Below are 27,354 nucleotides of genomic sequence, written 5' to 3'. Positions count from 1 at the left end.
ATTGACGTCCATGCAGCTAGTTTTTTGTAGTAGTTATTTATTCACTAGAAAAAACATATTATTTATTTGATTTATTTTATGTTTATGCGCAGAAAATTATATAAAAGGTGTGCGTGCTATCAAATTTTATATAACAGTATAATATAAAATTATAACTCTCTATGCCATTTATTACCTTTGCGATTTACTAATAAATACCGCTAACAATTATTCATTTAATCACAAAATCAAAAATTTAAATGCACGCGGTCCATTTCTTCTTTATTTTATCCTTCCGCCCAAAACGGCAAATTATTCTGGAGATATTAAATGAAAACCGTCTCTTTAGTTAGTAAGGGATATTTAGCTATTTGATAAAGCTCATAGATTTTGTATTTAAAGAACATACGACTAAATTCAAATCGACAGTTACATAATTATAATTATGTAACTGTCGATTTGAATTGTCGACTAAATTCAAATCGACAGTTACATAATTATAATTATAAAAATGTTTAAAGATTTAGAAGAACACAAACTTCTAGGAAAATATTTATCACTGATAAGTTGATTTTGACACACTATAATCAAAGCTATGCTATAGTTGATAACTTGCTACAATTTTAAGTGTTAAACATTAACATTGTTATGAAATTAGGCAAAAGTGCATTATGATCGAATTCATCATCAATCTAAATAGATGCAGTTTTCGTTGTTGTTCAGTTTACTTCTTTTCCAAAGTCTGGTACCAGGCTTGGCAGGTCTCTGTAGTAATCTCACAAAGTGCTGATAACGCCTTGTTCGTAGAATCATATTCTGAAACATAAATAAACACCATTATAAAATTCAAAAACTTAACAAAACGTTATAAATTATATTTGATTTAAGTACTGTCTTAATGCATACTTATTTCAACTTTGTCTGGTTTGAAGGGCAAAGAAGTTAAGTATATAAGACCTAACCTTTCTTAATAGATCATACGTAATAGAGGATATGTGGTCGACGTCATATTGTTAATTTAAACTTCATACACTTTTGATGTATCCTTCCATATCTATACTAATATTATAAAGAGGAAAACTTGTTTGTTTGATTGTAATGAATAGGCTCAAAAACTACTGGACCGATTTTAAAAATTCTTTCACCATTCGAAAGCTACATTATCCACGAGTAACATAGGCTATATTTTATATGAAATATATTTGATAAATAGATTTTGAGGTGGTACAAAGTTTGCCGGGTCAGCTAGTCTTTGATAATTTTATGCAGAGTTCTTGGGCAATCTCATTTATCCTCACTTTTTGTTTACCGGCGAGGATAGCCGTAATCCATTTCTACTAAGAACATGACTTCCAAAAGTCAGAAGGAGACAGAAATTCAAATCATAGGACTTTAACAATATTCTTTATTCTTTACTAAGAAATAGTTGGAGCAGATCTTACCAATGCTGGTTCTCTTGCCGAAAATGGAGCCGTTAAACATTGGCTTCTTGTAAGTGGCTTCGCTCTGCTGAACGCTGAGGATCACGATCAGGACGCAGAAGAGGACGATGGCGGCACGCATCTTGGATCTGAGGAGAATTAACGATGGTAGAACTCTTTGTGATTCGACTGTGGGTAATACTGTATTTTTTCGTAAAATAATGCTTTATCACTGCTGTTTTCTAGTTTGTGGAATGGGAGATGATGACGAATTCTTATCAATAGTAGAATATCCTGCCGGTGTTTTTTAGAAATCAATAAAGTTTTTTATTTATTCACCTAACGACTGTTAACTTAAACTGTTGAACGAGTGGGTAAAGTGCAAATAATACATTACTTCAAACTCCTTTGAGGACAATATAGGTCTCTTCACAATTATTATCTTTGATTTATTTTTAAAGCGGAGTATATACGTCATTGTTTTATATAATATACACAAAATATTAAATCCAAACACCAGAGTTTTTGAAAGTAGAAAACATGAAAAACCAAATGTGAATCATTGATATTAATAAAAAAATAACTTACATGATTATCTTTGGGTAACTTCTTTACTAGATGTACACTTCTTCGATGGTTCAGCTGAACTGATGCTACATCCCAGAATTCGTCGCATTTTATACTTTGAGTCAGTGCATCAACATAATACTATCAATAATCTCATTAAGACTTGATTATTGAAGATATTGCAGGATAAATTCAATAAAGGCTTCAAATGGCTTATGGATACTAGCTACAACATGCTATAAACTGGAATGTATGAAACTAGATATAAAAACGATCTTTTTTCAGCTGAAATTGCATGGCAAGTCGGCCCGATGGCCACTGCGCCAGCTTTATACTATAATCAAGCATGCAGTCCACCTGATTATATGTACCGCTGCCCATGGACGTCTTTAATACACTTCAGATAAGATTATCAGTACTATTTGAGGTAGTCCTCAGGTGCGTTGCTACTCCTGAAGACTAAGTTGGAACGCCTCGGATAAGTATCTCCCTCTTATCAACTAACACAGCATCATCTAACACTGCTGTTTTCTAGCAGGAATAGTTGTAGCAGGAATAGGTTTCTGAAGTCAATCCACAAGCCTTCAAACACTCCTTATGGCATGTGTTGAGTGATGCTGACCGAATAACTGTTGTGATTTGAAGCATGTGGTAAAGCTAATTCACTTTTAAAGGCGTTTCATACTTTGGCTCAAATACGAGACCGGATTTTAGTATATATAGAGTGACCAATGGCCATAAAGGACTGTGATCATACATCAGATCGGCTGAATCGCTTACTACAATTCTGTTAAATAAAATAATTATAGCTTACAAACTAAAAACCACGCTAAAATCACATGAAAAATCGCTAAACCTGATTCCTGACGATCCTAATGAGTTGAATGGGATAAAATTATTAAAATCGTTTATTGTCATCGGTTCTTCATAAATGTTCAAAATGTTAAATTAATTGGACCATTCAAAGTAGGTAAACACCGAGTTCAAAGATTCCATTACATACATACAGGTCAAGCTAATAAAAGCGTGATAAAAAAGTTACTTTACATTTAAATAGTTTTACATCATGCAAAATAACTTTAGAACCATTGACGAAAAATTTACTTAAGCAATTTCAATATTTTAATTGATTTAAACTCCTAAGTTTCGCTAAATATATCCAAGAACAATATAAGTTGTTCAATTACTTGGTAGCTAACCCAATAAGTGCTTTACTTAAGTTTCAATCTCGTGTAATCATGCACTAATAAAGTTTAGTCCCCTGAGTGATCTTCAATATGTGGCGAGATTCAATAATCCGTTAATTGAATGACCGGGATGGGCATGCTCCATTTTCGCGGTATAAAACGGCTGGTGGAGCCTCTCCAGGCATCAGTCACCAGTATCTCATCGCTAGTGCTACCAGCTCAAGAAACATACAACAAGGTATGTTTTAAAACCGTTATAAGTTGCTTATCTTTGGACTGTATTACCATATTTTTCACTGTAGCAACTGTATTTGAAATGTGAGTTTGAAGCCGTGGCTTAACCAGTCTTGACAAGCGTTTTTATTTTAGGCATTTTTTTTAGTTTCAAAGTGTTAAACCTTTGTGGTTTGACTCCAGAGGCACCCCCGCTGCATTAATGTATGCCTTCCCGCAGTGTTCCTTACTGTCACAGGGAGACACAGTTATCTGAGGCGTTCCAACGTGATCCTTAACAGTAACAACGCATCCGTGACCGACCTCAGTTAGGTCGTCTTATCTGGTGTTGATTATTAATGACCATAGGTGCCCGTGGCTACTTATCAGTATGCAGTCCAAGCGCCCATTATTTGCTATTTCTATATTGTTACAAATTTCTTTGAGCGTCAGTGAACACCTTATTAGAGGGACTGTATGCTTAAAACTTCTGTAAATAAATGCGAAAATAAAAGCATTTGAGATATTACAATTTAGAATAGTAGTTTGCTATGCTAATTACCGATAATTCATTTTGTAATGTACAAAACTCTGATAATTTTCAGGAGACATAAAATGTCTTCATAAATGTTCAAAATTCTCATCTTCATTTTCAGATGATCAGCACCATGACAAGGATTATCTTCGCTGCCGTAGCAGTCACTGTCTTCTTATGCACGTTTGACTTCGCCGAAGCCAACTATAAGAACGCACCGATGAATGGCATCATGTTTGGCAAGAGAGGACCTACTGGTAAGAATTTTTAAATAAAATACTTATATTTTCATCAAGACAAAAATATAGATTGTATGGTGTTGGATTATATTCGTTTTTATTAGCTAGACATTTACTTAAATCCTCTGCCGTCACCATAAGCACAGCCAAGCAGAGGCTATCTACGTCAAGAGGTGGTTTTTTGTCCAGCAAGTAATTTCTAAAGACTTGAGAATGATAAAAAAAAATTATAATACGAATAATGAAAAAGATAAGTTTAAAGACGCGTATCTGCGTAATAACAAAAGGCCTTGTACGTTTAATATTTCAGTGTTAGCTGTATTAAAAACATGTACAAATTAATCTCTGATGGATCTTTTTTTGCGTGCTATACTCGTAGCGCGCATATTAAGATTCAACTTGTGATAGTTTTGATATGTACAAAAGACTAACACTTGAATCCACACAAATATGTAGGAGCGGTTGTTGAATTTCTTTTTGTTACGACAGTTATCTGGGCAAAGATTGAACCTGGCACAATTTGTAAACCCGACCGATATCAATCAGAAGCTCACTGTGGTACGCAAGAAGTAATGTTTAATACTTTTTATTTCAGTTACAGAATATGACTCCAGGAGCAAAGCATTCACCGCTCTTTGTGAGATCGCTACAGAGGCCTGCCAAACTTGGTTCCCGTCTCCAGAAAATAAATAATATGGCTTTGAACATGACAGCAGCTATTGGAACACGGCATGATAATAAAATATTAGCATATTGTACTGTTTTATACGCGGCATTAAAAAATAAAATGCTTTTAAGTAATTCTTTACTTAGAATTGTATGTAGATTGCGATTTGAGATTTGTTTATTTAAATAGACTGCGATTATTATTATGCAATAAAACGTTCAGTGGTAATAATGGAATTTCATTTGACTCTTTAAAATAAATGTCATTGATTTGACTTATTGATTTTTAGAGTATAATGTAAAACGGAACGTTGTCCTTGACCTATATGTTAATTTTTCAACATGGCAACACCCGTGGGAACCTTTTGATAAGCGAAACTTTCAATCTATTGTTAAAATGCCAGATGATTTTTTGCTCCAGTTGTTATGGAGAAACAATGCTCACTTATTAATACGTAACTCTTGTAGAAGGGGAAAATTTCTCCTCAATAATGTTTAGCTCATTCAAGAAGAGCTATCGATAGACACACTACAAAATCGCAGATTATCTTATTTTGACATATGTCAATAACACTTCAGTGACGTTTCGCAATTCGCATCAGAAAAATAAGAATTCGAAACTACCTACCTTAATTATTTATTCTAAAATGGATTTTCGAAGTTCTGAACACGTGGTGAAATAATAAAAAAGACAACAGTTTTTACATTTGATAAATTGTCTCCAACGAAAACAATATGACGACGAAAGAACTTTACACGAAGGTAATTTTATCGAAATGCATTTACTTTGCCCTATTCTTTTTTTAAAAGTGCATATTGCATCCGGAATTTGTTTTTCGAATTGTCTTTTTGTTTTCTTTTTAATTTATACCATTTAGTTGTCATAATGATTATACAGCCAGTGTTATAAATTAAAAGATTAGATCACTCTCACTATCTGTGTCACTGACTGCAATGATTATAAACAGATGTAATGGCTATGAATAATTTATAACTATGTAATTTCTTGCCACTTTGGGTATAATTCACACTTTTCATCCAATTATCACAATCTTATAATTAAATGATGATGTCATTATATTTTTTTATATTTTTTGCTGCAATATGGAGGATGGCAAATGCCAGATTTCCGGAAATCCTAAAACACTGATATGACATTTATTTCATTTATAAAAACAAATATAAACAATTTATTCTTTTAATTATTATTATTTTTTTCATTTTCGGATAAGCTTTTGTAGAATATCAATATTTTAAAATTTGTGTTACCTCAATGCTCAAATTGACTGCAATAAAATTAATTTTATGAAAGAATTTTGTCATATTTATAACATTGTCAAATTCCTATTGGACTCTTATTAGAGATATTAATTATAAATTAAATAACAAAAATGTTTTAAAACTTTCTATGTATGTGCAAATCTTAAACACATTTTTATTATTATGAGTCATTAACTACATATTGCTTATACAATTGTTAAAGTTTTTTTAATATTATGTAACTTACATTTTTATATTAGTGTGCAGTTTGTTAAGTTGTTACTGCAGTCCATCTGAAATCAACTCAAAATAGAGCAGATCTAATAAAAATCCTAGACAAAATACCTACATTGCATACACATATAGAGGTTTAAATTGGATGTAGTTATCCAATATAGATCCAACCACAAAAATTACCTTTTGAGAAAATAGGTCTTTTAGTATAAATTTTGCATGCCGTAATGGTAAAATAAGAGGATTCTTGTATCTTAGGACAGATTTCACCAGAGTTTTGTACCTTATTTGGCAAATAAAGATGTTTGATTTGATTTAAATTGCTTAATTTATGGTCGGTATCACTTATATCTGTATATTTTAAAAGAAAAAATGTACCATGCAGCTTGAATATTTTTTGCATATACGAAATTTGATGTGGAGATTCCATTTGTAATAGTATTATTTACTATTAAGAACTGTTTTTGTGGGTTGGATCCATTTTGCATAACTACGTCCAATTGTAAATTCTTACAAGTTTTCTTTCCATGTCATCACACTTATTTCAGCTTATATAAATTATTTTTTAATACCATTTCAAATGAAGGAGATTGAGGGTGTTTGAATACACTAATATGGCTATAACAATGATAGTCAATTTGTTTAAGAATTCAAGGTGTCAGACTCCCAAAACTCCTTAAGGCTATACTTATTATAGGTATAGTCCGCGCCAAACTGCTAGTCCGCTCTGAAGTTACGAGCAGTAGTCATACAATTTGCTATGGCAATGCAATTCATTTCTATATTCAGAGCGGACTAGCAGTTTTACGGATTATACTACTTCATTCTCACATAGGTATTTATAACCTTAAGACCTATATTCTAGGTGAACTGGTATCTTAAAAGGTCAATTCCGAAATGGAAAGTAACACTAACTAAATAATACTAGACATACATGAATATTCAATGTGGTACTAGGAATATTTCTAAAATTGTAAAATTAAACCTTATTTTGTTAGTAAGTTCATGTATTTTGTAAGATAAAAAGTAATTTTACAAAAAAACTGTAAAGGCTATAGAAGAGCAGACACTGTCAATAATTAAAAAACAAAGACTTTTATCCTCCTTCACACACCGTTTCATATTGATTGTTAGTTGACATTTCCAACTACTACCAATTGGAATTAGTTGGAAATGTCAACCACTTGTATGTATGTATGTATGTTTTTTTTAATAATATAGGAGTAGCAGACGAGCATGCAGTCCACCTGATGGTAAGTGGCTACTGCCGCCCATGGACGTCTGTAATCAACCCCAGATAGGATTAGATATTCCTACCTGAGGTCGGCCATGGATGCGCCGCTACCCCTGAGGACTAAGCTGGAACGCCTCGGAAAAGTCTGTCTCCCTTAGCACACCCTTCAAACCGGAACACAGCAGCGCTTAACACTGCTGTTATTAGGTAGAAATAGGTGTGGCGGTGGTGCCGCCGGAGTCGAACCACAAAGGGTTCTACCACCTTTAGAAATAGGTGTGGCGGTGGTGCCGTATGTATGTATGTATGTATGTATGCATGTATGTATGTGTGTATGTATGAATGTATGTATGTACAAAGTATAACTTGTAGATAATACTTTCCCTCCCAGTTAATGCCTACTAAATAATGTCTGTTTTAGAATCAATATTCCTTTAAAATCTCTATATAACTCCCTTGAGTTATTTTAAAAAAGAAATTTTAAAGTTTAACAGCTAAGTATTATTATTATCTTATATATAAAATTCTCGTGTCACAATGTTAGTTACCTCCTCTGAATCGGCTTTACCGATTTTCACCAAATTTTATATACATATTCAGTAGGTCTGAGAATCGGCTACTATCTATTTTTCATACCAAAACTGATAAGGGTTGTTCACCCTTAACATTTTTTTATTTATATGGCAACACAACGTTTGCCGGGTCAGCTAGTTGACTATAATACTCCTAGATTAAAAATTGTTATTATTGTCTATGTTAGAAGAGGGTGCTACCCAGAGGTTTTCCAACTCAGTACACTTGTTTCTTACTACCTAATTTAATAGAAATACCAAACCATCTTTTTTATTTTTTTACCAACAATATTATCTATGTGTTTGTATTACTTCTACTAAAACAGTGATAGCCTAGTGGTTAAGAAACGCGGCCTCTTGATCCAGGGGTCTGAGGTTCAGATCCCAGACGCGCTATGATTTTTCAAAGTTATGTGTGTATTAGAAGTTAATTATCACTTGCTTAAACGGTGAAGGAAAACATCATGAGTAAACCTGCATACCTAAGAATTCTTAAAAAACAAAAGTTTTCAAAGGAATGTGTAGTCTACCAATACATATTTGGCCAGCGCGGTGGACTATGGCCTAATCCTTCTCATTCTGAGAGGAGACTCGTGCCCAGCAGTGGGACAGTAATGGGTTGATGATGACTACTACTAATACTAAATCTTTGTATATATTCATAACAGGGTGCCCGCATCTGGGTGGAGCACCCTATAAAGGTGTGGGAGAGTGCCACTGTGACAGCGGACTACCGATCAGGGGTGCTCATTGTCAAATTGGACCAATCTGGAGAGATCAGGCAGCTTAAGGTAATCCACTTTTGTTATTTGTTCACATATATAAAAGTATAGTCCAGGGATATAAGGTAGGGATAAGGTGTCTTAATAGAGAGGTGAAAGGTTTATTCCCAGTGCATCCTTCTGAGTTTTTCAAAGATGTGTATTGAATACAATTATAAATAAGATAGTTTTCAGGATTATGTAGGTTGTGACTGATATATGTTAAGTATCTAAATTATATAACTCAAAGGTGACTGACTGACATAGTGATCTATCAACGCACAGCCCAAACCACTGGACGGATCAGGCTGAAATTTGGCATGCAGGCAGATGTTATGACGTAGGCATCCGCTAAGAAAGGATTTTGATCAATTCTATCCCCAAGGCGATAAAATAGGGGATGAAAGTTTGTATGAATCTTCTTAGTTAATAATATTACTTCGTAACGCGAGCGAAGCTGCGGGCAAAAGCTCGTGTAGTTATAAAGTGAGTATTACTTGCTTAAACGGTGAAGGCAAACATCATGAGGAAACCTGCATACCAGTGAAATCTTTAAAAAGCAATAAAAACAGTTTTCAAGGTGAACTCTACCAACACGCACTTGGCCAGAGCGGTGGACTATGGCGTAATCCTTCTCATTCTGAGAGGAGACCTGTGCCCAGCAGTGGGACAGTAATGGGTTGTTGACGACTTAGCAGGGTTAGTTATTGTATTTCTTTTATAGCAATTTCAATGTATATTTTATTACAGATAGCAGATGAGCGCATGCCACCGTTACGTAACCCTTCCCTGCTGATCGGTCAAAATGATCTGACTTCTCTGTCTTACCTGCATGAACCGGCTGTGCTACATAATCTTAGAGTTAGGTGAGTATTTATTTATTTAATTATTAAATTCTAGTGGTGGTAAAATCCTTTTGTTGTTTGTCTCTAAGGGCGCTAGCGCCGTAACTACGAGTATTTCTGTCTTATAAATATAGTGTTAAGTACTGATGTATTCTGGTTTGAAGGGTATGGTAAGGGAGACATACTTATATATATGGGATGTACCAAGTTAGATCTTAGGAGTAGCAATGCCTCTGTAGGCTGCCTCAGGTAAGACCCTAAACATACAGGGTGAATTTCCAGGTAAAATTTATACTTAAGTTAGAGGCATGCTTTTTTTAGTGTTTGAAAGCTAATGCGACGTAGAATTACATTAAATAATAAAAATAAAATAAAAAGCCTAGATTATTTTGAGGAAATTCACGATTACGGAAATTTAACCTAAAAAAATTGCTTTCTTCACACTAATCTGACTATTTTTTTCTGGGAAGATAAACTTTTTTGTTTTTTATTTTTCATGGATCAGTACGGCCTATAATTAGCATTCATTGTAATTTTTGTTTGAACATGATAACTCTTTTAGTTCAAAAGTTATAGCGATTTATTTACTTTAGGTGCACAATTCCCAAAAAAAAAAAACTTCAAAAGGTCGTAAAACCCAACAAAAATTGTTTTATTATTATTTTTTTTTGTCGACAAAATGCGGTTTAATTTTACCTGTTTCAATATGTGCACATTATGGAGATTCACCCTGTATATGGGGTTGATTATGGATGTTCATACAGCAGTTGCACTTGGACTGCATGCTTGTGTGTTACTTCTATGAAAAAATAAATATGTAAACATTTCGCCATGTTTCATTATGCCTCAATTTGATGTAAATTATAAGGCAAGTATGTATAAGTGCCTGTTCCCGTAGGTATGCTGGAATGAAAAGTATATAAAAACATTCATATACAGAAATGCAACCATATGTCGAAATTTCAAGTCAATCCATCCACTATTTTTCGAGTTTTGTGGAGACAAACATTTTTAAGTACAAAGGAATCTTAATTTTTATGTTAAAAGATTATTGTAAGACTTGGCGCGCGAGTTAGACATACGAGTATACTTATTTGACCGGTTTTTATTACAATATTCCTAGTATTTTTGTAATCGAATGCTCATCTAGTATATTCTGTACCTATTACAATATCATATTTCTCTAGTGAGTCAGAAATTGATGAATTTGCGTGTGAAACTGGTTTTTAGTTTTTTGAAATTAACTTACTATCTAATATTAATGTGGATCTTTTTTTTATAATATTGGAGTAGAAATCTTAAATATATATAACTCAAAGGTGACTGACTGACATAGTAATCTATCAACGCACAGTCCAAACCACTGGACGAATCGGGCTGAAATTTGGCATGCAGGTAGATGTAATGACGTAGGCATCCGCTAAGAAAGGATTTTGATCAATTCTACCCCCAAGGGGATAAAATAGGGGATGAAAATATTACTTCGTAACACGAGCGAAGCCGCGGGCAAAAGCTCGTGAAGCATACAGTCCATCTGATGGTCACTGGCTACTGCTGCCCATGGACACGTAATCAACCCCAGATAATGTAGTCCCAATTGAGGTCGGCCAGAGATGCGCCGCTACACCTGAAGACTAAGCTGGAACGCCTCGGAAAAGTATGTCTCCATTACCACACCCTTCAAACCAGAACACAGCAGCGCTGAACACTGCTGTTGTTAGGCAGGAATAGGTACTACGGTGGTACGAGAGTCGAACTCCAGATACTTCTACCATCTACGCTTGGTGTTAAGTATTTATCGACTAAAGTATATAGATCAATTGGTTCAGATCACGAAAATATCAATTAATTATCAATTAAACTAATTGATTATATTTTTCGTCGGAATAATGCATCGCTACTTATCAGATTGTCTCAGAAATCCGGAGTGACACATTCGGAAAATTTGCGGTTTTATATATACCTACTTATACATAGTACTTGGTAGATAAGGATATGTTAAGTGGGTGTTAAATGTCCGCTTCATGAAATGAGTAATGCATGTGTGTGAGAATGTTATGTGTATTTTTTAGGACTTTTTCATTTATCACTATTTATATTGCTTTTTTCTATAATTAAAGTGTGAAAAGGAGTTAATGCTGATTATGGAAGTCGCGGACACACAAACTTACATACATATATATAAATAGAGAGGTCGAATATATATTTTTTTGAAGTCGGTAAAAAGGTTAAGAGGAAGGTCCTCTAAATTTTACGTTTGCCATAAAGCGTGGCTTTTTATAATATTATGTACTTAAAATAATGAAAATAAAGATAAAAAATATTATCAAAAAAAAAAATAACAATAAAAAAATAAAATAACAAAAAATATTATTTAAACCCTAAACATTTCATCATTATCATTGAATAATTAATTATCATTTTAATATTAAAATATTGTAGACTATGGTTTGGGTTAGCTGTTATATCGTTTTGGTATTTTCTCCCAGATCGGATATCCATATCGTATATAACGGATATGGATATCCGGCACGTGACCACTGAATTATAATTATGTACTTTAATTTTAAATAAATAAAGATGACTAATAATAGTCATTAACAAAAATAAGATTGAGTAGTACGTAAAAATAATCCGGATTTATTTATGTATGTGAGTAATAGTTTAAATAATATTTTAATATTGTATGCTAATAGTAAGATTACATTATAGTATTCCATTTGTTCAAACAAGAAGTATGATGTTCAAACCAGCTGTTCTACAGTTTTTAGGAGCAAGCGGCTTAAGGCCATACTTCACCATATTCCATATTATAGGTACACCACGACAATAATCACCATCATATTATTTATATACATTATTTGAAGGTAGAACACTCTGTGGTTCGACTCCGGCAGCACCACCGCCACAGCTGTTTCTGTTATAACAGCAGTGTTAAGCGCTGCTGTGTTCTGGTTTGAAGGGTGTGGTAAGTGAGACATACTTTTCCGAGGCGTTCCAGCTTAGTCCTCCGGGGTAGCGGCGCATCTGTGGCCGACCTCAGGTAGGAATGTCTAATCCTATCTGGGGTTGATTACAGATGTCCATGGGCGGCAGTAGCCACTTACCATCAGGTGGACTGCGTGCTCATTTGTTACTTGTATAATACAAAAAAAAAATCGCAAAATTTCTTCATCATCTATTCAATATTCGGAAACTAATGTAATTATTTACTTTTTCCAGGTTTTGCGACCGTAACGCCATCTATACATACTGCGGGATTGTACTGGTCGCCATCAACCCCTATTATGAATTACCAATATATGGTGAGTATATTATTTTTTAGGGTTCCGTACGCAAAGCGCATATTTCGTCAAGTACGAGTCGAACTCGCATATGGAGGCTTCCGTACCACCATTCATTATTTTTACTTATTGTTATTATTTTATTATTTTAAACAATACTTAGTTATATGACACAAAAATAGATGGCGTTGAGGTGATGATGAATAATACGTAAACAACGTACAATATTATTAATAAAATTAAAATAACTATATATTTTTTTTATGGTTCTTATTTGTATTTATTATAATAGCAGTTATAGTAGTAAACGGATTGTAAAAATTTCAACTGTCTTCCTAGTACAGTTTAATAGTTAGATCGAAATGCCGAAAGACACCGGTTTGTTGTATGGAGACCCCGTTTAATATTTAACTTTATTTTATTTTTAGTATTTGTTGTTATAGCGGCCACCGTTATGTATCCTCTGGGAAAAAATCAAGTGGTTCTATTACGGTTCCAGAGATAGAGCCCTGTGACAGACGGACAGACAGCGAAGTCTTAGTAATATGGTTCCGTTTTTACCCTTTGGGAAAGGAACCCTAAAAACATGTTACTAAGCCTCCACTGTCTGTCCGTCTGTCAAAGGGCTTTATCTCCTGAACCGTAATAGATAGATATTTGATTTTTTACAATGTATGCGTAACGGTGGCCGCTATAACGACAAATACTAAAATTTAAAAATCTTTTTAAATAATGGATAGAGATTGCCATACAACAAATCTATATTTTGCGGCGATTTTTCAAAATGATCTCTATTATGATTACAAAATTAAATACTAACAATAAATAATAAACGCTTTCTACACTCACAGCCCCACACTAGGATTCCCTGTGTCGTGGGTGCCATGGACACACACATAGACAAATACACAAACACCCAGACCCAGAAACAGAAATCTAAATTCATCATATAGATATCTGTCTGGCCGGGGATCGAACCCGGGACTCTTTGCGCGTCAGACCGGTATGGTGGCCGCTCCGCCACGCGGGTCGTCAATAAAACAATAAAAAATAAAATGAAAAATTGGCGGTACGGAACTGCCCGTGTGTAAGTTCGAAAACTAAATAACCTTTTTAATCTTTAGGTTTTTTTTATTATTAAAAATCCAACATCCTACTTTAACATGCAAAAAATAGCGCGAGGAAAAATAAACACAATAATTATACTTTAAAAACTAAAACCACGCTAAAATCGCACAAGTAAAATCGTTAATCCTGATTCCTGACGTTCCTGATGAGGAGGATGGGATAAAATTATTAAAATCGTGTATTGTCATTGGTTATTGATAATAGTTCAAAATTTGAAATTAATCGGACCGTTCAAAGTGGGTAAAAATCGAGTTCAATGATTCCGTTACATACATACATACGTACATACAAACTAATCTAATAAAAGCGTTGTAAAAATGAAATTTGTCAAAAATGATCAGAAAAGTTGGAGCATCACTGTCATAGCATCGGGATGTCGGAATACCAAATTCAAATTATTATTGGACTACTTCCAGACATTTTTGGAAAGCACACAGAGTATAATTAAGCAGTATTCATCCTGGCTTACGACGTAATCTTGGGTTAGTGCCAGCTGATTGCAACTTAAACGACTAAAGTTTCATGGGGTTATAAAAATATCTTTAATAGGAAAATCTTTTTTATAGTCTTAATGATATGACTATTTATATATACAAAGGAGTTTATACGTAATTAAACGCTTATTGGAATAAATTGAACGCTTATTTGTCCAAACTACACGCAGTTAAGCCCATTCTACACTTGCGATGCTAATTACACGCTGACTAGCGCAAATGGTTCGTTGATTTGGTAAGACCAGATGCTAATTTGTTAAAATTAAACTTCATACTTTGGCTTTTTGGCTATGTTTAAACGCACATTTACTCAAATTACACGCTAACTTTTTTTAACTACACGCTGATAGACTCTGCTATAAATTTTGGGTCACATGGAAATTAAAAAAACACAAAACTGTAGCATAGTAAAGAAAGAGGTAATAGTCTAATAAGATAGGTTTACGAGAGTCTGTTTCTAGTGTTAATTAAGAATTGCTATCATCATCATCATCATCAACCCATTACTGTCTCACTGCTGGGCACGGGTCTCCTCTCAGAATGAGAAGGATTAGGCCATAGTCCGCCGCGCTGGACAAGTATTGGTAGACTTCACATACCTTTGAGATTTTTTTATAAATCTCGCAGGTATGCAGGTTTCCTCGCGATGTTTTCATTCGCCGTTTAGCAAGTGATAATTAATTTGTACATACATAACTTTGAAAATTCAGAGTTGCATGCCTGGGATTTGAACCTCGAACCCCTTGATCGAGAGCCTGAGTTTCTAAACCACTAGGCTATCACTGCCTTGTAATAAATATACTCTCTAATAACATTAGTTTTTTGTATGGCATAGATAAATATATTGATCACAGATAGTAATATTAACGCGATGATGATGAAAAAAGACACTATCTAATAGCAAATTGGATAGATTGATAATAATTAATAAAGACGCGTATGTTTATGACAGAGTAATATCCATTTCATAAGATTTCTGTATATGTTGTCATATTGAATTTTCATAATTAATTTATTATTCTCATAGTCAATTTAATATTGTGTTATAATCTTTTTTTATGAATTTATGTAGTTATTTTATATTCTTGTCACATTTCAATTGTAGATATTAATGTTTTTAATTAATTTATAATTTTGTTATGTATTTTTTATTGGCTCTTACTTGTTTTTCTATTGCATGCCGTTTCACTATAAGTGAAGTGACACTTACTGCTTATATAGAAATAAATTGTACAATGGATTTGTCAGTGATTACTTCGTTGGTGCATCTATTAACAAATCAATAAAATAAAATAAATAAACTTACGTTTCAGGCGATGAAACCATCATGGCGTACCGTGGGCAGGCGATGGGAGACCTCGACCCTCATATATTCGCGGTATCCGAGGAGGCTTACACCAAGCTCGAGAGGGAGAGACGGGACCAGAGTATTATCGGTGAGTTGGATACAAGGTCGCATTTAGAGGTCTTGGGGCAACGAGGTCGCCGAGCTCTCAAATTATTTTCGAATAATAGGTATAATTTTTTTTCGTCAAGATTTATTGCCAAGAAATAAAACTATTTTCACAAAAAATGTTACAGGTACCTACTACATTCTTATTATTATTTATTTTATTCATTATTTATAAGTTTTTGTACACGGAAAAAACAATTATTAACAGCAAACATTATGAAAATAGAGTACAAAGTCTTAGTGTAAATATTGTCGGTAAAATTGAGAAAAACTGACTATTTGTAAATAAAACGTATAAGTTGCTGATAAGTCGAAATTTGGATATTTTTTTTATTTATTTTGTGGGGGCCCTTAAGTCTGTTCTGTTCTGGGATAAGTCTTATACAATAACGGGAGGCACACCAAATTATTTTTCCTATATTATTAAACAAAAACTATCTTCAGATCCATCCATCATTAGTTATTTTGAAAACGTGATTTTTATATATTTACTAACTGATATTTATGCACTTTTGTAAATAATCATCGTTATATCTTCAGTGATCTATCTATCATTATGTCTTCAGTGAGCGGTGAATCAGGCGCCGGAAAGACAGTATCAGCTAAGTACGCGATGCGCTACTTCGCGGCGGTGGGCGGCAACGCCAGCGAGACGCAGGTGGAGCGGAAGGTGCTCGCCTCCAGCCCCATCATGGAGGTGAGAGAGAGAGGGAGAGGGAGGGAGAGGGAGAGAGAGAGAGATGGAGGGAGAGAGAGTGAGAGATGGAAACAACAGTAGCAGGGAAAGTTTGTGTATGTGATTGCATGTGTCTGTGTGTTTTTGTGTATATGTGAGAGGGAGAGTTAGATAGGAAACGACACTGTATGTGTGTGTGACAGAGAGATAGCGATACTGAAATAAAAAAGAGAGCAAGATAGAGAGAAATTAATAAAGGAAGTTATATAAGAAAAAAAACGTGCGCAAATAAGTACACACATTTTTTGTACGTGTCGAAGTTTACCTTTGCCAAACTACAAATAATTTCTGTGTTATATCTTCGTTCCACGCTAAGTATGCACTCATATGTTATCTGTTACCAAATCGACGATAGAAACTTAACATCATTATTAATATTGTTCCCAGGCCATAGGCAACGCGAAAACAACACGCAACGACAACTCCTCGCGCTTCGGCAAGTTCATCGAGATCCACTTCGACGCGACCTACAGGATATCGGGGGCCAGCATGCGGACCTACCTGCTGGAGAAGTCCAGGGTGGTCTACCAGAGCGCTGGGGAGAGGAACTACCACATCTTCTACCAGCTGTGCGCCGCCGCTGCTACTTTACCGGATCTGCATCTTGGTGAGTGGATTGCATCCAGCTGGACAGGTCCAGGGTGGTCTACCAGAGCGCTGGGGAGAGGAACTATCCATTACAAACAAACAAACAGACAAATATATTTATGAGTTTATTAGTTAAAAACCGTCTGGCCGTTTGCTTTTGCATGACCTACAAACAAACAAAAAAATATATTTATGAGTTTCTTATATTATTATTATATTTCAGACCACCAAGACTCGTTCCACTATTTGAACCAAGGTGGAAGTCCAGATATAGACGGTGTGGATGACTTCAAGGCCTTCAACGAGACCAGAGCTGCTTTAACCACCTTGGGTAAGATAAAAATTGTATCTTTAATTAACCTGAAGGTTGTAGAACCCTTTGTGGTTCGACTCCGGCGGCACCAACGCCACACCTATGTTTGTCATAACAGCAGTGTTAAGCGCTGCTGTGTTCTGGTTTGAAGGGCGTGGTAAGGGAGTCATACTTTTTCAAGGCGTTCTAACTTAGTTCTCAGGGGTAGCGGCGCGTTTGTGGCCGACCTCAGATGGGAATCTAATGCTATCTGGGGTTGATTACAGATGTCCATAGGCGGCATAGCCACTTACCATTCGGTGGAGGGTATGCTCGTGTGCTACTCCTATATTGTAAAAAAATAAGAGTTAATTTGTCTCGTCCTAGGAAAAGTCTGTCTCCCTTACCACACGCTTCAAACCAGAACACAGCAGCGCTTAACACTGCTGTTATAACAAACATAGGTGTGGCGGTGGTGCCGCCGGAGTCGAACCACTCAGAGTTCTACCACATTTAAGTTTGTGTTGTTATTAATATCATTATTTGTTTATTAAAAAAAAATGCTATCCACAGCCACAGCCCCACACATATGATTCCTTGTATCCTAGGTGTCATGGACACACAGAGATAAATACACAAACACCCAGACCCAGAAACAGAAATCTAAATTCATCATTTATAAATCTGTGTGGCCGGGGATCGAACCGACCCTCTGTGCGTCAAACCGCTATGGTGACCGCTCTGCCACGCGGGTCATCAAATTATAAATGATTAACGTGTGTTACAGGTGTATCAGAAACGGAACAACACAACATGTTCACGGTGTTGTCCACTATACTCCACCTGGGTAACGTGGAGTTCACCACGGACCCAAGCGGAGAGGACCCCGAGGATAATCAGGACGGTGCTTATATTGATGTGAGTTTTATTCTTTGTAACATGTGTAGTTAAATTGAAAATTTATTTAAAATTAATTATAAAAGGACTACCTTACCTTGTACCTTATGTTAAAAACATACCTACAACCTTTTAATAAAACAACGTTCTCAGTGGCACATGCACAGGGAGTGGACATTTTTATTGACACAGACTACAAGCATTGACAACAGATTATACATAATGTAGCATTCAAATAAACTACAAACAAAGTTAGATAGGTGGCGTTACTGGTAATTACTTATGATACATACAACATATATATATGTATAAAGTTTCTTTTATTTAATTCCCTTAGGGGTTGGAATTTCAAGTCTTGTTTTAGTATTCATCACGATAGAATAATAAAATTGCGGTATGATAATTAATTAATCAATAATTATTTGATATTGTGCGATTTCTAAATACATATATTTTTTACAATTTTTTATATGAAAAAGACTACTGTGCCCTATTATTATTACGTGTGTCATGGAAATATAACAGGGATATTCATCTTTAACTCCCTACATGTTCGTACTTTAGCGTTAGTACGAATCGTTGACTAATTTTAGTCCTTTTTCCCCCCAGCCTAACGACAAACACCTAGCAACCCTATGCTCGTTGCTGGGTATATCCCGCCCGGAGTTCTCCCGGTGGCTCACCCATCGCCGCATCGCCTCAGCCCATGAGGTCATAGTGTCCAGGATGGATGTCCAGAGGGCGGCTTTCGCGAGAGATGCTCTAGCGAAGAGGATGTATGGGGAGCTGTTCGCGTGGCTGGTGCAGGCTGTAAACAGGGCGCTGCATACCGGACACGATAAGAAACACTTCATTGGTGAGTAAAAATGAAGAAAAAAAGAGATTTGAAGAGTGAGAGAGAGGAAGAAACAGGTGAGCGGGTAGTGAAAGAGTAGGGGGATGGGGAGATAGATAAGGTGGACAAGAGAGGGAATGACGCAAAGTAAAAGAAATAAGGTAAGTACAGGGAGACAGAGATTAGGCAAATGGGTAGGGAAAGTTAGGGTGAGGGAAAGAGAGAGAACTAGAAAGAGACAGAGAGAGAGAGAGTAATGCGGCGTCAACTCAAAATAAGTGAGGAATTCGCTAAGTTAACGATTCGCTTATTTTAATGCTCAATCGATACGGTTTGTTTTAAAAAAGTAGTGTGAAATAGAGAGAGATAGTGGGTGAAGAGTGAGAGAGATAGAGGATAGCCCACGAGGTGATAGTGTCCAGGATGGATGTCCAGAGGGCGGCTTTCGCGAGAGATGCTCTAGCGAAGAGGATGTATGGGGAGCTGTTCGCGTGGCTGGTGCAGGCTGTTAACAGGGCGCTGCATACTGGACACGATAAGAAACACTTCATCGGTGAGTAGAAGGGGAGGAAAAGGGAGGTTTAGAGGGAGTGGGGAGTGAGAGAAACTGGATGAGAAGGGAGAGAAACGAAGGGAGGACAGGGGGAGATAGATAAGATGGACTAGGGAGCGACGCAAAGCAAAAGGGATAGAAGAAGGAAAGGGAGACAGGGAAAGGGGAGACGGAAATAGGGAAGGGTATTTAGAGAAAGGGAGGGTGCGAAAGAGACGGAAGGTAATGGAACTATCAAAATAAGTGAGGAGTTCGCTAAGTTAACGATTCGCTTATTTTAACGCTGAATCGATACGGTTTGTGTTACAAGGAAGGGTGAAAGAGAGAGAAACAGCGGGTGTAAAAGGGGGTGAGAGAGAGAGGATAGTTCACGAGGTGGTAGTGTCCAGGATGGACGTCCAGAGGGCGGCGTTCGCGAGGGATGCACTAGCGAAGAGGATGTATTGGGAGCTGTTCGCGTGGCTGGTGCAGGCTGTTAACCGGGCGCTGCATACTGGACACGATAAGAAACACTTCATCGGTGAGTAGAAGGGGAGGAAAAGGGAGGTTTAGAGGGAGAGGAAGAGTGAGAAACAGGGTGAAAAAGGAGAGAAAGAAGATGGACAGGTTGAGATAGATAGGATGGACTAAAGAGAGAGTGATACAAAGCGAATGGCATAGGGGAAGTAGAGGGGGACAGAGATAGGGAAGGGTAGAGAGAGAGAAAGAGAGAGGGCGAGAAAGAGACGGAGATAGAGAAATGCATTGCGCAGCTTAGTATAAGTGCGGGATTTGCTAAGTTAATGATTAGCTTATTTTAATGCTGAATCGATACGGCTTGTTCAATCCATGCGGTATATTTGTGTTACAAGGCAGCGTGAGAGAGAGAGACACTTATCCAAAGTGTGAGAGAGAAGCGAGAGTCCACGAGATAAAAAAAAGTATGTTTCCCGAAAGAGAGTAACTATGTCTCCCTTACCACAACCTTCACACCAGAACACAGCAGCGTTTAACACTGCTGTTATAACAGAAATAGGTGTGACGATGGTGCCGCCGGAGTCGAACCACAGAGGGTTCTACCTTTATTTCATTCACTCTATTTATTTGGTGTTATTTTCAATCCCCAGGTGTTCTGGACATCTACGGGTTCGAAACGTTCGAGATCAACTCGTTCGAGCAGTTTTGCATCAACTACGCGAACGAGAAGCTCCAACAGCAGTTCAACTCGCACGTCTTCAAGTTGGAGCAGGATGAGTATATTAAGGTCAGTTCGTGTTGTTAAATATATGATATGTTTCATTCTTCACGTTCATTAATTAATTCAAAGGAGGTTTTGGTGGCTTTAGATTTATTTATTAAGTTGTTCTTCTAGCGTTTTGGGTACTAAGCCACAACAGAGTTTTAATTGTAATTTTAATTTTTATAGTTATTAAAACTTAATAAATATCCATACGTTTAATAATAATGGATACCCAACAAATTTAAGTAAAATAAATTTAGATTTTTTTATTACATTTTCGTAATTATCTTTATTAAGTCCACTCTGGAGTCACTATCATCACACCTGTTTCTGCCTAATAACAACGCTGTTCAGCGCTACTGTGTTCCGCTTTGGCCAACCTCAGGTCACAGTAATCATATCTGGGGTTGATTACAGATGTCCAAGGGCGGCAATAGCAACTTACCATCAGGTGGACTGCATGCTCGTCTGCTACTCCTATATTATAAAAAGATGTAGTCCAATCTTGTCTATATTCAATCCACTTCATGGTTACATATTTCTATTTATAATTTTCATTTTAGTTTAATATCAATCATACTAAATATTTGTTTTGAATATGTTTGGTTGCATATTAAATTATATCCTGAAATTTGCATGTTGTACTATAGCCTCTCTTTCTCATCATGTAGGGTACTGTGCCCAGCAGTGTGTCAATAATTGATTCCCTCTCCTACAGGAGGAGATATCCTGGAGCATGATCGACTTCTACGACAACCAGCCTTGCATCGACCTGATTGAAGACCGTCTGGGCGTGCTGGCCCTGTTGGACGAGGAGTGCAGGGTTCCACGGGGTTCTGATCACGGTTTCGTGGGGAAACTGCATGACAAGTGCGCCAAGTATCCGCACTTCCTCAAGCCCAGGTTTGGGAACGCTGGTGAGTAGAGAGGGGTAAAGGTGAAAATGATGGAGGGGAGATATTTGGTCGAATTGGGTTTTATGGCATTAATTTCCTCAAGATTATGTTGGAAAACGCTGATAAATAGGTGGAGGGGAGTAAAGTGTGTTTTGAGGGGGGTAGGAGGGTAAAAGTGTTCGAAGGTGGGGTTGTATTAAATGGGAGAACTGGACTTTGTAGCCCGTAATTCTTGAAGCAGAGGTTTGGGAGCGCTGATTGTATGTGTGAGGTTTGTGACCTTCAATTTCTGAAGCCGAAGGTTATATAAGCGCTGATTAGTGAGGGAGGGGAGTAAAGTGCTTTTTAGTAGGGTAGGGTGTTAAAATGTGTTCGAAGAGGGGGATTATTATCGCTAATACTACAAGTACAACTAAGTACAATAAGACAAGTGCCCCAAGTATCTGCACTTCCTCAAGCCCAGTTTTAGGAATGCTGGTGAGTAGAGAGGGGGGTGGAAAGATGGCAGTGTGTGTGTGTTTGTAGAAGGAGGGGCGTATTCGATTGAGCAGGGCTTTATATTATAGGGTTTCAATTTCTTAAGCCATGGATTTTGTAAACGCTGATAAGTACAGGAGCGGTATCGAGAGGCGAACAGGACTTTGTATTCCCCACTTCCTGAACCCGAGGCTGGGGATCTCTGGTGTGTGTGTATTTTGTGGAGTTAGAATGTGTTGTGGGTGGCAGTGTTAGGTTCACAATTTGGTATGATATGGCAGCGAAGCTGGCCTTGTTGGACGAAGAGTTCCGAGGGGTTCTGATCATGGCTTCGTGGAATATAGGGGGTCAGTGTGTGTGTGTGTGGGGGGGGGGGGGGAGATACTACGTCGTATAGGTCTTTAGGACACTCGTTTTCTGAAGGTTAAATCGGCGACTCGACCTGATGTCGAAAACTCTGCTCAGCAATATAAATATCAACTCTAAAACAAATTGTATGACTACCTTGGTAATAAAACCAACAACTCAAAAATATTTTCTTTTACCCGCAGCCTTCATAATAAAACACTTCGCGGACAACGTGGAGTACCAATGCGGTGGTTTCCTCGAGAAGAACAGAGACACAGTGTCAGAAGAACAGCTGGAGTGTGTGAAGACGGCGACCAGTTGCCGCCTCATACACGCGATGTTCGACGCGGAGAGCCCGGTGGACCACCACACCCTGCCACCACCCTCCAGACGACGGACTACCCCCTCGCTACCTGTTACCAGCCTCACGGTGAGATTTAGAATATAGATTGATTGTGGAAAATGCTAAAAATGTTTGGTCTTTTCAGTAGACGGTGGTATTTTCAGTAGACCCAATTAATAGAGCAGTTTTTCATTTAAGTGTATCTAAAGGTAAGATTTAGCATAGATATTGCCTAAAATGTGCTTGGTCTTTTCAGTAGACGATGGTCTTTTCAGTAGACCCAATGAATAAAGTGGTCTTACATTAAGGTAAGTCTTAATGTAAGATTTAGATTAGTAAATGCCTTAAAATGGCCTTGGTCTTTTGAATAGACTTCGGTCTTTCTAGAAGACCGAATTTATCCTCCTCCACCTCCAGACGACGGACTACCCTCTCGCTACCTGTTACCAGCCTCACGGTGAGATTAGAAGAGTGACTGTCTAAAAATACGCTTGGTCTTTTGAGTAGTTTTTGGTCTTCTCAGTAGACGATGGTCTTTTCAGTAGACCCAAGTTAATAAAGTAGTCTTACATTAAGGTGAGTCTTAAGGTAAGATCTAGAATATTAATTGCCTAAAAATAGGTTTGGTCTTTTGAGTAGACGATGGTCTTTTTAATGGAACGAATAATAAAAAATAGCATTACGGTAAGATAAAATATTATAACACATAAATAAAATAGACTTCAAGATCAGTGATCAGACTTTGGAATAGACGTGATAAGTTTTTTTTATTAATTTGTATTTTTTTTTGTAGCTCGATTTATTGAATATATTTTTTTTCTACATTCAAAATGTTTGTAGTGGTCTTTTATTCATGTCTTCTAAATAAGGTACTGTTTTTCCTAGTGAAATAATATAAAAAATGTGTGAAAGTCTTCTGAGTGAGAATTATGACTTACTTTTTCTTTTTTCACAGCAACCTCCCCGCCGCTCGTCGGGCCAGAAGCAAACAGTGGGCGCCCAGTTCAGAGCCTCCCTCGCGGCGCTGATGACCACGCTGTCCGCCACGACGCCCCACTACGTGAGGTGCATCAAGCCCAACGACACCAAGAGGCCGTTCCAGTTCGACGCGGCTCGCGCGGTCAACCAGCTCAGGTATGACCGACGTGTGAAATAAGTTGATTTTTAAAAGGATTTTGGTTGAAGATAAGACGTTTATAGACTTTTAATGGACGCATCCTGAAGTATTCCTATATGGTGCTATTAACAAAAAAATAGCAATGTTAGAAAGCAGGTAGCCTTGTAGTTTGAGACTTGACATTCGGTTGGTCCAAGGTTTCTCTAGTACCTCTAATTTTTCATGCTATATGCACATTGTGTATATTAGAAATTGATTATGAATTGCATTGAGCGAGGTCTGTCGAAACATTGTGAGCAAAATTACATTCGAAAGTGTTTATAAAAAAAATGTCAAAGGTGTGTGAGGTCTACATTCGCACTAGGATAGCGTGGACTATTGTCTACTAAACACATCATACTCTCAAAGACTCGTGTCTGCTGCAGGACAGTAATTTATTTATTTATTCATAAGTTGTACCAACAAGGTTAACACTTATATATCTTATAAGTTTAGATTGACATTGGTGAGTGACACCTCAATTATAGGTACAAACTACAATTCACTATACAAATTAAAAAAAACAATACAGTTATGGTAAATGAGACAAAAGTGAGTAATAAAATGTACAATCAATTATAGTATTAAAAAATGGGTTACCGACGAATTTTGAAAGGCGAGTGTGGCAATGAGGTGACTAAGTTAGTCTTCAGGCGTGGCAACGCATGATCGGCTTCAGGTAGAAGCTGCTCTATATGGATTTTACAGATGTCCATACGACAGTGTTACCATCAGGTGGACTGCATGCTCGTTTGGAAGTTTGTGAGTGAGTTAAATAAAAACCAGTGATGGCCTGGTGGTTAAGAAACTCCTCGTGATCGAGCAGTCCGAGGTTCCTCTCGGGCACGCATCTCTAATTTTTCAAAGTTGTGCGTATTAGACATTAATTATCACTTGCTTAAACGGTGAATGAAAACATCGTAAAGACACATGCATACCTGAGAAATCTTAAAAAAATGTTTTTAAAGGTATGTGAAGTCTACCAATACGCACTTGTCCAGCGCGGTGGACTATAACATAGTCCTTCTCATTCTGAGAGGAGACCCGTGCCCAGCAGTGGGACAGTAATGGGTTGATGATGAGTCAAACAAAAAAGAAATAAAAAATAACATGTATGTGTTTCATTTATTTCAGAGCATGTGGTGTGTTGGAGACGATTAGGATATCAGCTGCCGGGTTCCCATCCAGATGGCTGTATCAAGACTTCTTTTCAAGGTAATTTTGTCTTTTTCTAGGAATTTTTATTTTCATTAAATGACTTATATTTTCATTTTTCAAACTTTGCTACAGACAATTACTCTGATGTCAAAACATGTAAACTAATAATAATATGTAAAAATAATTAATATTTTTACATATTATTATTAGTAACCTAACCTAACCTGACCTGACTTGAGCAGTCAAGTTATGAGGCCGATTTTGATAATAACTGAGTTAATTTTGAAAGAAATACATTCTGTATTATTGCGTCATCGGGTAGTGTCGCTTATAAGGATCAAATCAAACTAATGGAAAGGGTTTTCACAAAAAAAATCACACACGAATTCCACGTTATTTTATAGTTCTTTATACATAGCTGTTAAAAACATATAAATAGAATAAATATACCAATAATATTTTGGTATGACCGGTAAACGGTCGTACCTCGACAGTATCGATTCGGAGCTTCTATATGTACAAGATATTGTGAAAACTTCCATAGCGTGATTCAGAATCGTGCAGCGCCATCTCTTGACGAGTTGCGGGAAGTGGCCCATGGACATCTGTAACCAACCCCAGATAGGATTAGATTTTCCTACCAGAGGTTGGGCACAGATGCGCCGCTACCCCTAAGCACTAATCTGGAACGCCTCGTAAGAGTATGTCTCCCTTACCACACCCTTCAAACCAGAACAGCAGCGCTTATCACTGCTGTACCCTTACCATGAGTTTTCAAAACATCCCACAATTTTACGTCACGTTTACTCAATCCATTATTCTGTTCCGTTTGCTTCAGTAGACTGAGTAAACCTAACAATAAGTGCTCAAGTATTTTTGTCTACCTCACATGTTCGCAAAATAGAAAGACAAAACATAAAGCGCCATTTTATCAATTTAGACACTTGATGTAACGTTATTGACACTATAGTTCTGATACAATCCGGTAGGAGCGCTGATTGGAAATTGTATGGGCAAATACGTAAACAAATACCAAAACAGTCATATTTGTCAAAACTCATGGTAAGGATACTGTTATGAAGTAGAGAGAAGGTGGTAGAACCCTTTGTGGTTCGACTCCGGCAGCACCACCGCCACACCTATTTCTACTTAATAACAGCAGTGTTAGGCGCTGCTGTGTTCCGGTTTGAAGGGTGTGGTAAGGGAGACTTTTCCGAGGCGTTCCAGCTTAATCCTCAGGGGTAGCAGCGCATCTGTGGCCGACCTCAGGTAGGAATATCTAATCGTATCTGTGGTTGATTACAGATGTCCATGGGCGGCAGTAGCCACTTACCATCAGGTGGACTGTATGCTCGTCTGCTACTCCTATATTCTAAAAATAAAAAAGAGAGCCGCCGGAGTCAAACCATAAAGGGTTCTACCACATTTAAATATACATTCAAATACAAATTCCTTGTATTTCAGATATCGCCTCCTGTGTCTTCAAAAAGATTTCGACCGCGGCGACATCAAAACGACTTGCTCAAAAATACTGATGAAGCATATAAAACATCCCGACAAGTACCAGTTTGGTGCTACTAAGATATTCTTCAGGGCTGGACAGGTAAGTTTTGCCTATGAGTACATCACTATACTATTTTCATTTCTTTATTTTCTCGATGTCAAATCGACGGCCATGTAATTTTGTTTACGTTAAAATGTCACACAGATAATACTGTGCTTCATGGACAGGTAGTGATGTGCTACACATAATGATTACTATAGGAGCTATAACGATAAACTTA

The 27,354-nt window shown here is 36.9% G+C and overlaps 3 protein-coding genes across 3 annotated transcripts in view; 2 read left to right on the top strand and 1 right to left on the bottom strand.

Annotated features, from left to right (window-relative positions):
• Positions 1 to 487: 487 nt before the first annotated feature.
• SIFa (SIFamide) lies at positions 488 to 5,764 on the bottom strand. The gene is made up of 4 exons (XM_073081406.1): positions 5,436 to 5,764; positions 1,989 to 2,210; positions 1,422 to 1,549; positions 488 to 795 (listed from the first exon to the last, which is right to left on the bottom strand). Exons 3-4 carry the CDS (start codon positions 1,540 to 1,542, stop codon positions 704 to 706), a joined length of 213 nt encoding a protein of 70 aa, XP_072937507.1. The 5' UTR covers positions 1,543 to 1,549; positions 1,989 to 2,210; positions 5,436 to 5,764; the 3' UTR covers positions 488 to 703.
• On the top strand, positions 3,088 to 5,033 carry IMFa (IMFamide). The gene is made up of 3 exons (XM_073081404.1): positions 3,088 to 3,392; positions 4,024 to 4,159; positions 4,737 to 5,033. Exons 1-3 carry the CDS (start codon positions 3,276 to 3,278, stop codon positions 4,832 to 4,834), a joined length of 351 nt encoding a protein of 116 aa, XP_072937505.1. The 5' UTR covers positions 3,088 to 3,275; the 3' UTR covers positions 4,835 to 5,033.
• Positions 5,353 to 27,354, top strand: part of didum (dilute class unconventional myosin) — a 57,659-nt gene continuing 35,657 nt past the window's right edge. The window contains exons 1-16 of the mRNA XM_073081405.1: positions 5,353 to 5,569; positions 8,776 to 8,898; positions 9,619 to 9,734; positions 12,936 to 13,018; positions 15,933 to 16,055; positions 16,639 to 16,769; positions 17,196 to 17,415; positions 17,620 to 17,727; positions 18,476 to 18,606; positions 19,195 to 19,441; positions 21,080 to 21,216; positions 21,911 to 22,109; positions 23,117 to 23,343; positions 24,212 to 24,390; positions 25,547 to 25,627; positions 27,035 to 27,173. Coding sequence (XP_072937506.1) covers positions 5,543 to 5,569; positions 8,776 to 8,898; positions 9,619 to 9,734; positions 12,936 to 13,018; positions 15,933 to 16,055; positions 16,639 to 16,769; positions 17,196 to 17,415; positions 17,620 to 17,727; positions 18,476 to 18,606; positions 19,195 to 19,441; positions 21,080 to 21,216; positions 21,911 to 22,109; positions 23,117 to 23,343; positions 24,212 to 24,390; positions 25,547 to 25,627; positions 27,035 to 27,173 — 2,271 coding nt within the window. The 5' untranslated portion in view covers positions 5,353 to 5,542. The remainder of the gene's footprint in view (positions 5,570 to 8,775; positions 8,899 to 9,618; positions 9,735 to 12,935; positions 13,019 to 15,932; positions 16,056 to 16,638; positions 16,770 to 17,195; positions 17,416 to 17,619; positions 17,728 to 18,475; positions 18,607 to 19,194; positions 19,442 to 21,079; positions 21,217 to 21,910; positions 22,110 to 23,116; positions 23,344 to 24,211; positions 24,391 to 25,546; positions 25,628 to 27,034; positions 27,174 to 27,354) is intronic.

Source organism: Epargyreus clarus, unplaced genomic scaffold, assembly GCF_041222505.1.
Source record: "Epargyreus clarus isolate Ecla_fem2 unplaced genomic scaffold, WU_Ecla_fem_2.2 ptg000016l, whole genome shotgun sequence".
NCBI classification, from domain to species: Eukaryota; Metazoa; Arthropoda; class Insecta; order Lepidoptera; family Hesperiidae; genus Epargyreus; species Epargyreus clarus.
This window is presented reverse-complemented; position numbering and strand designations above follow the sequence as displayed.